Source organism: Gymnoscopelus braueri (genome assembly GCF_963280865.1).
Source record: "Gymnoscopelus braueri genome assembly, chromosome: 6".
NCBI classification, from domain to species: domain Eukaryota; kingdom Metazoa; phylum Chordata; class Actinopteri; order Myctophiformes; family Myctophidae; genus Gymnoscopelus; species Gymnoscopelus braueri.
The window spans coordinates 52,463,862-52,478,814 of NC_137607.1; the positions used below are offsets into that span (position 1 = coordinate 52,463,862).

The window sequence follows — 14,953 nt, forward strand, 5'->3', positions numbered from 1 at the left end:
CGGGCACACAAGCTTTTTTTATGTTGTTTTCTGCGGCGCAGCGGCAGGGGGGGGGGGGGGGGGGGGCGGTTGCAGAGGTTATACTGATAATTAAAATAAGAGGTTAATGCCACACATTTACCTCCAAATCAGGCGGGGGGATGGTGGATCTCAAAGTGCTACCAGTGCTTTGTGTAAAGGCAGAGCCCATGTGGGTAATTTAGAGAGGTGGGCGTCTGCCGCACATCCACGGGCAGCTGGACTCATTTTTTGAGGGAAAGGGAGCATTAACTCCTACCGCCATTTATGTCTCTGCTGTATATCTGACATGGTTGACAAAATTTCAGAATAGATTCTCAGCCAACGCATTGTGTGTCAAACCGTAATTTGGCGTGATGTGACAACTTTATGCATAAATTAAACTTCTTTTCGATTGGCAGAAGAAAGGCGGCGAGCGCCTCTAGACCATGACAGCAGCCTCTATTATTCAGGGCAGGAGTCCCACCTTCTCTGAGTGGCTTACAGAGTCTCTCAGCCTACTTAAACAGACATCCTCCGCCAGTAATGCTATGCACTTCTTCAATGAACTCTAAATAAGTCATGTCCACAAGTACGGAGCGAGGGAAATAAGCTGCATATCGCCACTGTAGGGCAGATACCTCGTATCTCCAAATGTCAACTTTTTATGTTTTTTTTTGTCCTTTTAATGCCCTACTGTAGGCTACTTCGTCATCCAAGAGTGGCAAGCAAAAGTCATGAAAATAGCCCATCCACAAGCTTTTCACTATTTCTGAAAAACGTTGTTCCAAATTCTTGAAAAGCAGTGGTGTAAAGTAACTAAGTACATTTACTCAAGCACTTTACTTAAGTACACTTTTGAGGATTGTTTTACTTTACTGGAGTATTTCCCATTTTCAGTACTTTTATTTCTACTCCACTATATCTCAGAGGCATATATTGTACTTTTACTCCACTAAAATAATTTGAAAACTTTTGTTACTGTACTAGTTACTTTGCAGATAAAAAAACATACATTGACCATTTTAGCCCTATTTTATACCTAGGCTATTTTCAAACATTTGAATACTGTTGGTACTTTAAGTACATTTTGATACCAACACTTGTGTACTTTCACTTAAGTAAATTTTGAATTCCGGACTTTCACTTGTAACAGAGTACTTCTAAATCGCAGTATTGATACTTTTACTTAAGTAAAACATTTGAGTACTTTTTCCACCACTGTTGAAAAGTAACGTTTTTTTTAAACATACGAGGTTCCATCCCGACAGCGACGATGCGCTATAGTAACTCCACAGCTATAGCGCGGCTGCTGCCTGCTGTTGGCAGCCAGCTGCACATAAATGAACGAGCGGGAAGGGGAAAAAAAACATTCCATATTTTATTGTGGTCGTTGGAAATTCAGAAGAAGCCGTCGTGCTTTCTCACAAGGATTAATAATGTATCACATTCAATAATAAAAGGTTATCAGTCGCCCGTAGCTTACACAGAGGCGTGTCGAAAAGGTACGCTTGCCCTATATTTCAACCTAGCCACACACACACACACACACACACACACACACACATGAACTTCTCAGTTCCACAGGCAAATTCATTAGGGCACCAGGCATTGGAGATTGATACGCCATTGATTGCAACGCATCCATACAAAACCTGTTTTGTTTATGAATCTAATGGATCAGTCCTCCCTCGCCACGTGTTACCGTGAGGACCTTTTGGTAAAGGTTAGGCTTCAATAGAATGTCTGACATGATTCAATACTATTACCTTAGATTACAGCATTGATTTTGCAGTTTGGTTGGGCAACAGTTCAAAAGAGATATATATTCTCTCTGTACATAAGCAAGACTCGGAGGATAGTGTGCGCACGCACGCACGCATGCGCGCGCACACACACACACACCCACACACACACACACACACACACACACACACACACACACACACACACACGGTTCTGTGCATTTTGGTTACACCATCTTTCATCATCATTGTTGTGTTGCAAAGCACAGGTATGCATACCGAACAAGTAAGGGCCTACACACACACACCGACACAATGTCACACTCTATCAAATCCCCAAAAAAAGGGGAGACTTCTTAGCTAAGCTCAGCTCCACTTTTAATCACTGCCTCTGATTGATTATGCCCGCACAAAAGTGCACGCTTTGCACTAAAACCATCACTGTAAATATTTGACAAATGGCCTCTCCTCTCTAGGAATATTGCCTGACTTTGGGAATTAGTACGCGGACGCATACAGCTTGTGTTTATATTGGCATGTTCCATCACGTTATAAGGGAAGCCTTTTTACTGTGTTACGTTTTCAGGTCAGCTCAATGGACGTCTAGTTAGTGACCCCCAGAGCAGTGGTTCTCAAAGTGGGGTCCGGGGACCCCTAGGGGTCCTGAGGGCAGGGTTCCAGGGGGTCCCCAGCAAAAGTAGTTAAGCATCACAATCGTTTTAACCACTTTATCCATTTATAAATTGGCTATTCAAAAAGAGCAGATCTACAAGCTCACAGCGTGCTGCGCTGTGAGCTTGTACATCTGCTATTTTTGAAAGTCTTTGAAAAATATCGAAAATGTTTGGTAAATTTTTAATAATTTGGATTTTTTTCAACATAAATCTTCTCTTCTGGGGGTCACTGGCACAAAACCTTTTCAGACGGGGGTCCACGGCCCAATGCAATATTAATTTGGGGGTCCCTTGGCGTGAAAGAGTTTGACAACCAGCTGCTCTAGAGTGTGTGGTCCATCTCATACTGTAAATCTATCCTGTATCTTTCCTGAAACTACACAGCACGTTCCTGAGAATGAACTTAAAAGTCATACTGTGTGACTTGTTCAATAAAACAAGTTATTTTTCATATTATCTTTTACTGGGTACATTTTTCACGATAACCACTCCACATGAAGGGGTTTTTCTTGCTTTCTTCTCTAAACACTATTAAACACAATTTCTATTCATGAGTATATTCCTGAGACACTTGCACCAGACATGTACTGGAAATGTACTTATTTATACATACATTCTAAAGTGAATAAATACTGTAAAGTCACTGCATCGTACCTTATCTGTTAACACATTGGGTGCCAGAGGTTTATTAAAATATTATACGTTGAGTGCCAGCATTTCTTCCATCCACTTGCGTTATACATTTCGTGCTGTGAGAAGCCCCGACGAGGAAGTGCATGTAAACAAAGCGTGCGTGCGAGACGGCGGAGGGTCCCGACTAACGCCTGGAACAATAATATTTCCAACGCGACCCTCCATTGCAGCGTGATCGCCGATCGAAAACGGCTCGTTTCCACCACATTAAAAAGAAATGGAGATATTAAGCTTTTAATCAAGGAGATAACATTGAAAACGCCGACCGGAAGGATTTTTTACATGGAGCCAGATCCAGCCTCTTCTTCTCAGAAACTCCTTGGGTGATGTCAAAGTTTCGTTTTAGCGCCCCACGTGGCCCACATGTATAAAAATAGAATTGGGTCAAAAACGGTCCGGACCGTTTTCGGCACTTCTCGTTTGGACCCTCAAAAACGGTCCGGACCGTTTTTGGCATTCAATGGGTTAATAACAAAAACTTGGACATTTCATGTAACCGCGTGATTACAGCCTTTTTGTGCCGAATGAGGAAAATATGTATTTATTTATTTATGTATTTTGCTTATGAAGATAATTTCAACCAGAGATAGAATTTCTATTCAACAGGGAACAGGCCACAGAGCAGACAGCAATTGATGAAACACAACAGTAAGTAAGACATTGCGGCAAGACGTTGGACTTCAAGGATGATTACGGGTGATAAAATAAAACTATTTAACATAAGTGCAACAATGACAGCTCTCTCACACACTCATTGGCTAAAAGTTACCAAAGTCATCACCCCGGAAAAAAAACAACAACTCAATACCACTATGTTGACAAAGTAGGTGAGCAGAACACAACAAAGACTCGGTTACTGTATTATTTATTTCAGCGCAGGCTTTTGTCGACTGGAGAATCTTGGAAGTTTCCTGCATCTCAAGGAAAATGAAGTATTGCTGAATCAGCAAATGTTATGCGGCGCGCGGGGTAGACATCTCAAAGTCCTTCCCCTTCTCCTCTGTAATGCATCTGCATAGCATGATGGCAGCGTTTGTTATGGAAAACACAACCAAATGCATGCAGATCATGCTCGAGTGCTTCAAAGCACCAAGGTCAGAATACAAGGGGGGGGGGGGGAAATTAGCGCCGCGCCCGTACCTGCAAACCTACTATAGTTATTGATACTCCCTATTCTCTTTTATCACCCTAAAATAGTTTCCTTGCATGCACAAACAACATAAACATGCAAATCCCATTCAATGTATTTCTTCACTCTTCTCTTCTCATCGCGTCGCTCCCTCTCTTTCTCTCTCCCCTAGCGGAATAATTTTGGATTATCAGAAGACAGGCACTAAATCTGCTATTTCTTTTGGCCTTGGTTCAGCTTGTGTTCTCTCCCACCCTCCACACACACACACGCGCTCATGCGCACACACACACACACACACACACACACACACACACACACACACACACACACACACACACACACACACACACACACACACACACACACACACACACACACACACACACACAGGTACATGCACTATACTGCAGGTACATGCACTATACAGACAGAGAAACAGACACACTCAAGAGGCACACTGTAAAACTCCTGAGCGTTAATTGAAGTGTACAAACGGAACCATAAGAGTCCACAATATACGTCTTAAATGAACACTTAGGATTATTTTTTTTACAGTGCATGAATCAAAAAAAGAATGAAAAGCGAGTGCTCACCCAGGGCTTGATGAAACTCACCCGACCCCGGGGGTGGGAGGCCGTTGGGGAGGCCGTTGATGTTGAGCGCCCCCATCTGGTGGATCTGTGTGGTGGGGAAGGCCACGCTGGGCGTCAGGTAACCCCCGTGGCTTGCCGCCATGATGGCTGCCTGCTGCTGCATGAGCTGAAGAAGACGGACACGGGAGAGGTGGGGTGGAGGTGGTGGAGGAGGTGTGGGGTGGGGGTGGGGTGGAGGGGTTGGTGTGAAGGGAAAGAGTGGAGATCGCCGGATGAAGAGCACGAGAGAGAGAGAGCGAGAGAGAGAGAGAGAGAGAGAGAGAGAGAGAGAGAGAGAGAGAGAGAGAGAGAGAGAGAGAGAGAGAGAATAGTTAGGGTGAGAGGAAGTCAGACGGAGGCGAAAGAGAAGAGGTGGGAATAGGGTAAGAATAGAGGGTGAGGTGTGGATTGATGGTGCATGGATGGCAAGTACAGAGAAAGAGTGGAGAGTAATAAAAGAAAGACAAGAAAAGAAGAGAAGCTTGTCAACCTATGTTTAGTGAATCCGTCACCCGCCGCAGTTACATTTTAATAGCTGTCTGTCGGGCCCATCCAAATCAAGGCATTGACATGTGCACATTAGGCTTGATTTATAGCATAGGGTGGTGCGCTCGCTCCAGTGCTGAAAATAGCCAATCTGCAATCTGGCAAACGCGTCGCATTGCAACGCGGTGCAGTGGCGCAGCCAGAACGCTAGTATAGGCTGGGTCTATAGGCAGGAGCGGGTGGGCGCGCGTGCATGCGCCTCTGACTGCGAAAAATAGGGCGGATTTTTGGTTACTTTATTTCGGTGTTAGGTTAGGGTTATGTTATTTAATTCTTATTTTTGCCTTATTTTACAATTTTTGTATCAAAAAATTCACTATAAAAAAATGAAAATTAAAAAAATCCCAAACATATTTTTTTTGCAAAATCGATTGGGTGGGCCAGCTTTCTATGTGGGTGGGCCACGGCCCACCCAGGCCCACCCAGGTCCACCCATGGCTGCGCCCCTGATGCGGTGTGAGCTAATATATCGGCTATATCTTCCCGGCACGGGACACCGGCGTGCAACAAAGTATAAATCAGGCTTTTTAGTATCTTTAGTGTTGACGAAATAACAGCCAAAGTTTTGCAGCAGAAGATGCATTTTTTTCCTTTCCAATTGTGAAACTTCAGCATGTTTTGGTTGTGTGCACAGTGAAGCCCGCTGACGTCTCTCAACCTCTGCTCTGGCCTCTCCTCTACCAGCGCTGTTTGGTTTCATTTGTCATCCTTGTCACTAGTAGCCTGACACTCATCCTACAGTTTACACTTTTTGCTGTTTCTTTTCCTCAGACTAAAAACCAAACCACCTTACCCTTAGCTGGCTTTCAGCGATACTTTCACTTTTTTTTCTACAAAATGAATCGGAGATTGGCTCTTCTCTAACAGACCATACAATCTTTACCACTGAACAAAAGGTCTCAACCTATCTTCATATAATTGTTCCTCACTAATGCTCATGATAAAATGGTATAGGCTGCCATATTATAATGAGCATTAGTGAGGACCAATTATATGAAGATGAAATGGCTGAAGTCGTCCTTTAATGTATCTTACCAGAGGGTGAACTGTGCTTTCTGTGGTCAAATGACCCACTCAATGGACATGTTATTACTGTAACACATTAGCTATTGTTAGCTGTTAATGCAATTTTTTCAGATTCAAATGTCAAACCTCATGATGTAAGTTTGTCTAGTTTGTCTTAGTTTGTCTAAATGACATTAGCAATTGACAAGCTCATTGCAGATTTCTCAACCACTTAAACCCAGCTAAATTTGGTAATACATAATTTTAACCACTTAAAATAAAGGGATCCCATAAAGGGATATTTACTTGTGACCCATAAAGATTGGTCGGTGACCCACAAATGGGTCCCCGACCCACTGTTTGGGAAACCGTGTCCTAAAGTGATTGCGTGTCCCTGTACTCTTCACTGTAGTCGTAGTAGAATGTGCTGGTAGAGTGTGTGTACTGTAGGTATATATGCCAGATGGAAAAGCAGTGCAGTGTGTCAGAAAACGGGGGGGTCAGGCTGGCTGTCATCTCAGCTGCTGGAACCTGTTGTTGCCTGTGAGATATTATCCACCAGCCTGCTACATTCTCTGCTACATTGTGGAACTTTTTTTTGTAACTAGTAAAACAAAAATAAGAGCTCTGGGAAGAGAAAAGTAAATTGTGCTCGACTTGATTCTATTTATACCTCAATCCTGCTGTTTTTTTGTTTGTGAAGGTTCACCAAAATAAAAAACCTTACAGGAAGAATTAGCAAATGTTACCGATGGAGTGAGATAGCGTTCCCTATGTGGCAAGTGTCAAAATGACGCGTCGGACAATGAAATGGTGCTTTAAAGGTTACATGACATTCAGTTTTTACAACATATTAAAAGTATTTATCATGGTCCTTCAAACGTGTATTCAAAGTTTTAACTGAAAAATCCACTCCAGTGATCCATGGCAGGATTCTTTCTCTCTGATTTCTAAAGCCTTTTCAACTGCAATGAAAAAATAAATCTTTGCCTGCGGGTGTCGCTGTTGAGGGATTTTGACTGTCAATCATCGCCTCTGCTCCGCCCCCCCCCCCCCCCCCCCCCCAAAAGGAATGGATAGTGGAGGGGAGGGGCGGAGAGGAGAGGGGGCGGGATTAATGGACTGTGACATCAAAGTCCAGGGGCCAATCATAGATTACTTTCCAGACAAATTATTCAGAAAACCCCAGACCACAGAAAATCCACTGAATGTTCAAAGTTCAGGTTTTTGGGGTCTAATTGAGGTCATAAAACCCCCCAAGAAACATAAACAATAAAAAAAAGTGAAAATGAATGTCATAGAACCTTTAATAAGTAACCTTTAACACTCGCATGACTGAGGTTTCATACTCCTCCACCAAGCCTGAAAAAAGATCATTTTGATCCCCAAATCAGGCTATCCTATTGGCCACTGTCTCCCTCTGTTCTCCAGACTAGTTCACACTTTCTCCCCCAAACAGTGGGGGGTTCCATTGTCTTCTAAAAAACTGAGAGTTGAAAATGGGTTGCCAAATTTTGAGAGAGAAATAAGCAGGCAGGTCTATGAAAGTGTAGGCAGTAGGCTAGTGTGTATTTCTATCTGTCTCCTATATGTCATCATGATTTGTGATTTGTGTATGTGGGGATCTCATTTTTACTTCCATGCAGTGTTGATTTGGTTAACGAAAACGAAACGAAATATGTTCGTCAACGCACATTTTTCAAAGGACGAAGACGAGACGAGACCACCACCCATGAATAAACAATAACTGGGACTAAATCATTATGCAATTTCGTTGACTAATAAAGACGAGACGAAAATGTAGTTCACTAAATAAAGACTGGACTAAACTCTATGGTCATTTTAGTTCACGAACAAAGACGAGACGAAATATTATATCATATATTTATTATATGATTTTGTCACTCCCTGTCTCCTTTGATAAGCAGCGCAGGGCATGCTGTTCCTCACTCACACACACACCCCCTTTTAAAGTTGCAGCCGCGCACGCACACACACACACACACACACACACACAGAGTCACACCGTCAAATGAATGGCAGGAGGATTCAGATTTCAGAGCGAAACTTTACAAAATAAAACGGTAAAATGCTTTGCACGGGGCTCGGGAGAAAGAGAAGAGGTGATATGGACACATTTTCGCTACATCGATGTGGAGAACAAAACACAATGCTTGATTTTATCCGAAGGCAAGCAATGTGGGAAAAACACAACAAGCGTTCACCACAAAGAGATCGAGTTATAAGTTAACAAAAGGTTTGCACTTTCTCCATTTACACCCCATACATCTACACAAACGTTCAGATTTCAAATATAAAGTGCTTACCTCATGGCCAGGGATGTTACAATTCTATTCGGGTAACCCATAAGTACCCATATTTTCCGTATTGTCCAATAAAAAACATTTTAATCCGATCGGTGGCCATTTTCTCCGTATTTTCTCCATGCTTTCAACTACGTGACCCTATCGGTTGGGAGGTGTAATTGCACTCTGATACACTATAACTCTATGAGAAAATGACCGCCAATCGGATTAAAATGCTTTTTATTGAACAATACAGAAGTTACGGGTACTTATACCCACCCGAAGTAAATTGTAACATCCGTGGCCACGGAATAAAAACTTTATATTTGAAATCCGAACGTTTATGTAGATGTACGGGCTGTAAATGGAGAAAGTGCAAAAAACAGGTTTAAGTTTCGTCATGACTGTCATAATATGACCGTCATGTAATGCTGCTTTACATTTAGTAGCAGCAAGCGAACTATAGTAACTTGTAAACAACCCAGTGACAAACCTATATTATTATTATTCATAATAATAATATTCACATTATTGTCTGAGCGTAAAGCTCTCATTCTATCAGCTGTCCACGTCGCTGACAAACGCGTCTCTTCTCCTCCTCCCTCAGTGCAAGTGAACACAATGCTATGTTCCACAAATGTGCTCAATCCTGCGCAAAATATCTGATCTTCAAGCATAAAACAGTTGCTGTGTGACAAGCTGTATGCTTGTAGATCCTATCTTTTTCCACCGCTTTGCAGTGAAAGGGAAAGTGGAAAATGGGTCGCCAAATTTTGCGAGAGAAATAAGTCAGGTCTATGAAAATGTTACTGCATGCGTCGTTGTGCCCTGAGAAAACAGTTAGGCATGAATGGGGTAATAGCCGAGGCTAATTTGCAACACCAGTCCCTGGTTAGACCTTTCTATATAAATATATACCTAATAAAAATGCATGAAGCTCTAATCTAAACAAGTATGAAAAGATATTTATATCTGCAAAGTAACTAGTAACTAAAGTTTTCAAATAATTGTAGTGAAGTAAAAGTACAAGATTTGCCTCTGAGCTGTAGTGGAGTAGAAAAGTATTACCATTATAATGTAATTATATATATAATTATAATATTAATAATAATAGTAGAAAGACGCGAAAAACAAGCCCAAAGTCGCTTATAATAAGCAGACATGGCAACATGGACTCGCTGCTGCGTAGGGAGTCTGCTCGTCTACGGGCCGCTCTGCGGGGGGTCTAGAGGTGTCAACTGCTCTTGCTTCGGGGAGAGAGGGGGAGAGCGGTCAATTTAGCCGAAATATAACGGTTGGGATGGTATATATGGTATATATTTCATATTTATAATACGTTTCAGAAGAAGAAAAAAACGGAGATGATTTGAAACAAATATTTAGGAAAAGTCATGAAAGGGGAACTTTCTCAGAGCTTCATGAGAGAAGATAATCCACTTTAAATTCTCAAAATCGGTCATATTGATAGCTTAGTCATGCAAGTGTTAAATAGTTAGTACAATTTTGGACCATTCAAGTTAAGCAGAAAGGTCAGAGAAGAGAAAGACCCAGAGAGATGCTCTCCAAGGCTACCATAGTTAAAGAAAGAAAACGGTGGTTGTTGAACAAACAGCACTATTGATAGCCTACTGTTGTACAAGCTGTTCAACGAGATGAACTGTGACCTCATTAAAGCGTGGACAGCACACGACACTTCCCCGATGTCACGCAGGTGAAGCACATCGTCGCACAACCTCTTATCTCCATATTCTGACCTTTTGTGTTTTTTCGTAAATTAACGCCCTATTTCATCATACTACAGCGTCACACAAAGGCATCAAAAGTAGCAGATCTACAAGCTCGAAACACGGCGTGAAGCGACGTGTTTCGAGCTTGTAGATCTGCTACTTTTGCTTTTTTTTAATTTAAATCCTGAAAAGTAACAGTGGAGGTTTCCACGCGACAGAGACGACAACTGAAGCAGGCCACGCTTTACCCAATCAAATGTAGTGGGCGGGATTTACATCTGTGCGCTCGCTTCCCACTGGAAACAAACCGAAACTCATTTAACAATAGCGTCCTCGGAGCCGACCAAACCAAGATAAGTTAGTAACATTTTAACTTGTTCTTTCATCATAGAAACAAGTGGGCTTATAACCAAAACGATCCATGTTCTTTGGGAGAAATTAGTGTTCCGTGGAGAAATATTGTTAGTGGGAATGAAAACATAGGCGCACCACCAGAAGTGGAGCGCTGAGGGCAGAGACCAAACGCCGGTTTCCAGTCAGCGTCGGTCTATTTAATCACTCCCCCCAGAGTCAAATGCAAAAGTGAAAAACGCTGGGGGTGCTGTTTTTCCTTTTTATTTGACGATGGGGCGGTGGTTCTCCAAAAGTTTTAATTTCTAAAAACTCCCATAACTCTCAAGAGTTACACACCGGTAAGGGTCCAATTAGAACCGCCTCAAGGAACCCAGAGGGTCCCTGTGCTGGACCCCACTTTGAGAACTACTGCCTATAAGAGGAAACATCAATAATATGGAATCTGATGATGGATGGACCACAAGGCTGGGTGGTGGCAATGCTAAGTGTGATGATGATGGCCCTCAAACACGCATTGACATTCGGAGCGTCAACTGCAATTGTACGAGAACTCTCTGCCTCCAACAGTGTTTAAAACACAGACAAAAAGGCTCAGCATGTCGCAGCACATCTGTCTTGAAACGTGTTTGACAAGAGGGATTCTCAAGGAATAGCTAAAAGCAGTCATGAAGGAAATGTTACCCTGTTGGAATCATCTGCAGCTCTACAGAACGATCAGTTAGTTATTCTGTATCTGTTCTGAAAATGACATTTACCTTCCTTTCTGGTCTCCTGATAGGTGTTTTTTCGGGCCAATTTAGAAAGAAACCAGTGTCACACATCTTTTAATGGATGGTGTCAGGTAGGGCTGTGAATCTTCTGCTATCTCACGATTCGATTCCGATTCTTGGGGGTCACGATTCCGATTTTTTAATTTTTTTTCCAAACAAACGATTCTCGATTCAAAAACTTTATTTTTTCCGATTCAAAACGATTCTCGATTAAAAAACTTTTTTTAAAATTTCAAAATCCCCCGATTCAGCCCAGAACTTGCCACTTCTCAAAAATATATATATAGATTTTTTTTTTTTTTTTCACAATTCATGAGAATTGCGATTCGTATTCAAATCGTTTTTTTCCCACACCCTATAGTGTCATTTCACATTTTGGTGGCAGAGCAGTAGAATGAGTACTTTCCCATGTGTTTTCTAAATTTGGGTTGGTACCAGATCGTGGTCGACAAAGATGCTTCCCATGTTGTTGAAGCTCTGTCCTACAAACCAACTGCGTGGGTGCTGGCCATTTGCGTTCGTCAGAGGAAAGCGTTTACAGAAGCCTCGGTCATAGAAATGTAGGCCCAGGTTTTGTTATGGCTCTGGTGAGTTACTTTGAAATATTGGCTCTGGATGGGCTGGTTGTTGTAGGCTATTTGTTCATGTGACCGACTGTGTGTGTATGTGCTTGTATATACATAATGCCCTGGGGCTTGGTTTCTTTCATATTAAAAGCAGTGCTACGTATAATGGCCTGTCATTATGTTACTTATGGTTGATTCATTGCACGGGCATTGCGATTATTTCTGTTTCATTACATACCGGACTAATGGCTGTTATGTAACTATAAAAATAAATATCGATCAGGCAAATATCCCAATAACACAACACAAAAAAAAAACAATCAATCCATGCCTACATAACACTCAGTCAGTAGACAATCTTACAAAGCGATTGACTTAATGACCTTCCATTACTTTATCAATGTCTACAATTTTCTCTGTTTCTTTAGCATAAAGTAAGAGCTGAAATTAATTCCCAACAAATACAGCCCACAGTACAGAGTTACGCACGTGCACACGCATGCACACACGCACGCACACACTCGCACATGCATACGCACACACACATGCACACGCATGAACGCCACGGCACGCACGCACACACTTGCACATGCTTACGCACACGCACACGCACACGCACACACACACACACATGCACACACGCGCACACACACACACACACACACACACACACACACACACACACACACACACACACACACACACACACACACACACACACACACACACACGCACACACACACACACACGCACACACACACACACCGTAAAAGAGATAGAGAGAGGCCATTAGAGTTCCTGCACTCAGCTTAAATTCTCCCCCTGCAAAACATATGCTGTATGCCTAATTCAGAAAAAAAATCCATCACTGTACAATGGTTTTTGCAGGTTGTGAACCAGCGGGTTTATCTAGGGAATCAATATTCTTTTGTAAGCTGTAGCTCCCTATCAGGCATGCAGCACTGTGTGGTATGGAAACACAAACACAATTGGACCAAACCTTTTCGCCCTGTCTCGATGTCAGTTTAATACCCCATAGCTATGTGTCATTGGGAAATGTAGATGGCCGTGGCCTGAGACTGACTCCGCTGAGCAGAAATCAAACTCCTCTGCCAGTGGCACTAATGCTAATGACAATATTGTGGAATGGCGGAGGCACACGAGGATGCCACTCTGCCGCGTATTTGCATGGAGAGACCCTGCGAAAAGGAAAAGCCAATTATTTTCCCTCAATGCCCCTGTCAGGTAACCTGAAAGCGCTTGTCCTGCCGTGGAACGCGCGCTGCTGGCATCTCATCCATTAGCCGGCGTGCCTTGCCACCGCTATCTATTAACTCCTTTTGTCATTTGCATAATTTTATCAACGTGACAAATGGGAGCCATCCATTCCCTTCCAAATAAGATGAATTGAGCCGTAGTTGCGAAAAGAAAGCGAGCGAAAATGGGAAACTAAACAAAAGCAATGACAGAGAAACAAACAAGAGGGCCCAGAGAGTCACCCTGCCGGAATGGGGGGCTCTGCTTCTTTGATGATGCTGTGACTGCCCCCCTATTAAGATGTGAATGAGGCTGGGCTTTGAGATGGAAGGGTCTGATCTACCTCAGTATTACAGAATAAATACACTGTCAGACCGGTCTAGTTTTTTTTGTCCACTAATCAGAAGCTTGTCAATGCGACTGGGGACTTAGGGCTGGTTCTAACAAGCTTGCTGCCCATTTGCTGGGGACCTTGTGGCGCCACTATACACAGTATAATCCTTAGTGTTCATATAACTCAGAGGACTGTACAAAATGGAACCAAATGGACCCTTTGGCGTGTACATAATGTACCCTTAATGGCCCCAATCGGTTCTATTTGTACACACTTCAGAGTTAAAGTAACGCTGAGGATTTTACTGTGTACGAGCCGCTGGCCTGGATGGGTTAATAATGGGAGTGAAAGTGAATGCTATATTGTAGCATCTCCAAGTACAGCTAGCTACACTCTCTCAAATGCACGGCTTGGATAATGCAGTTCTTAATGCCAGCCGTCAGATTGTCATGGATAACAACATAGCATTCACTGATGTTTCGTTCCAAATTACAACGCAGCAAATTGGAAACTCAAGCATGTAATTATGTTGGAATAGAGTGGTTAATACAAACTGGCTGTGATAAAATAAAATAAAAAAAAGTGGAAATAAAAAAGCGGACGGTCTGGCAGAGAGAGAGTGCTCGTCTCGACAGAATCATTTTTATTTTACTTTTCATATGTATATTCTTTATTCTCCCTCTCTTTCCAACTTTCATCCTCAACTCAAAAGCCATTTTGGTTCCTTTATCCCATTAAGACCTGGAACGCATCTGTGTCATTTTTTGATTTGAGCAAAAAAGCATTATTTTACAATTTGGCTATTGAAAAATAGCAGATCTACAAGCTCATATAGCGCGGCACCGAGTGCCGCGCTATATGAGCTTGTAGATCTGCTATTTTCGAAAAATCTAGAAAATGTGTGCAAATCATTGAATAGATATATTTTAAAGCAAACATTTGTAACTCAAATCTTTGCTTCTGGGGGGTCCCTGGAACAAATTTTTTTTAGATAGGGGTCCACGGCCGAATACATATAATTTTGGGGGTCCTTGACATGAAAAAGTTTGAGAACCACTGACATAGCAACATACGTTAAAAAAAAAAAAAACTGTTAGGATTTAGAAGACATCTTGTAGAATGGGAAACCTCAGGCCTCAATGGGTTATTTATGCTCTATCCGGCAGATAGCACGTCTACCAGCAGACAAAGAGTCGAGTTGAACTCAACAGAGTT

At 42.4% G+C, this 14,953-nt stretch overlaps 1 protein-coding gene across 1 annotated transcript in view; it reads right to left on the reverse strand.

The window, feature by feature from the left end:
• Positions 1 to 14,953, reverse strand: part of celf5a (cugbp, Elav-like family member 5a) — a gene marked incomplete at both ends in the record, with an annotated part of 372,721 nt that overhangs the window by 20,706 nt on the left and 337,062 nt on the right. The window contains one exon of the mRNA XM_080431230.1: positions 4,835 to 5,000. Coding sequence (XP_080287356.1) covers positions 4,835 to 5,000 — 166 coding nt within the window. The remainder of the gene's footprint in view (positions 1 to 4,834; positions 5,001 to 14,953) is intronic.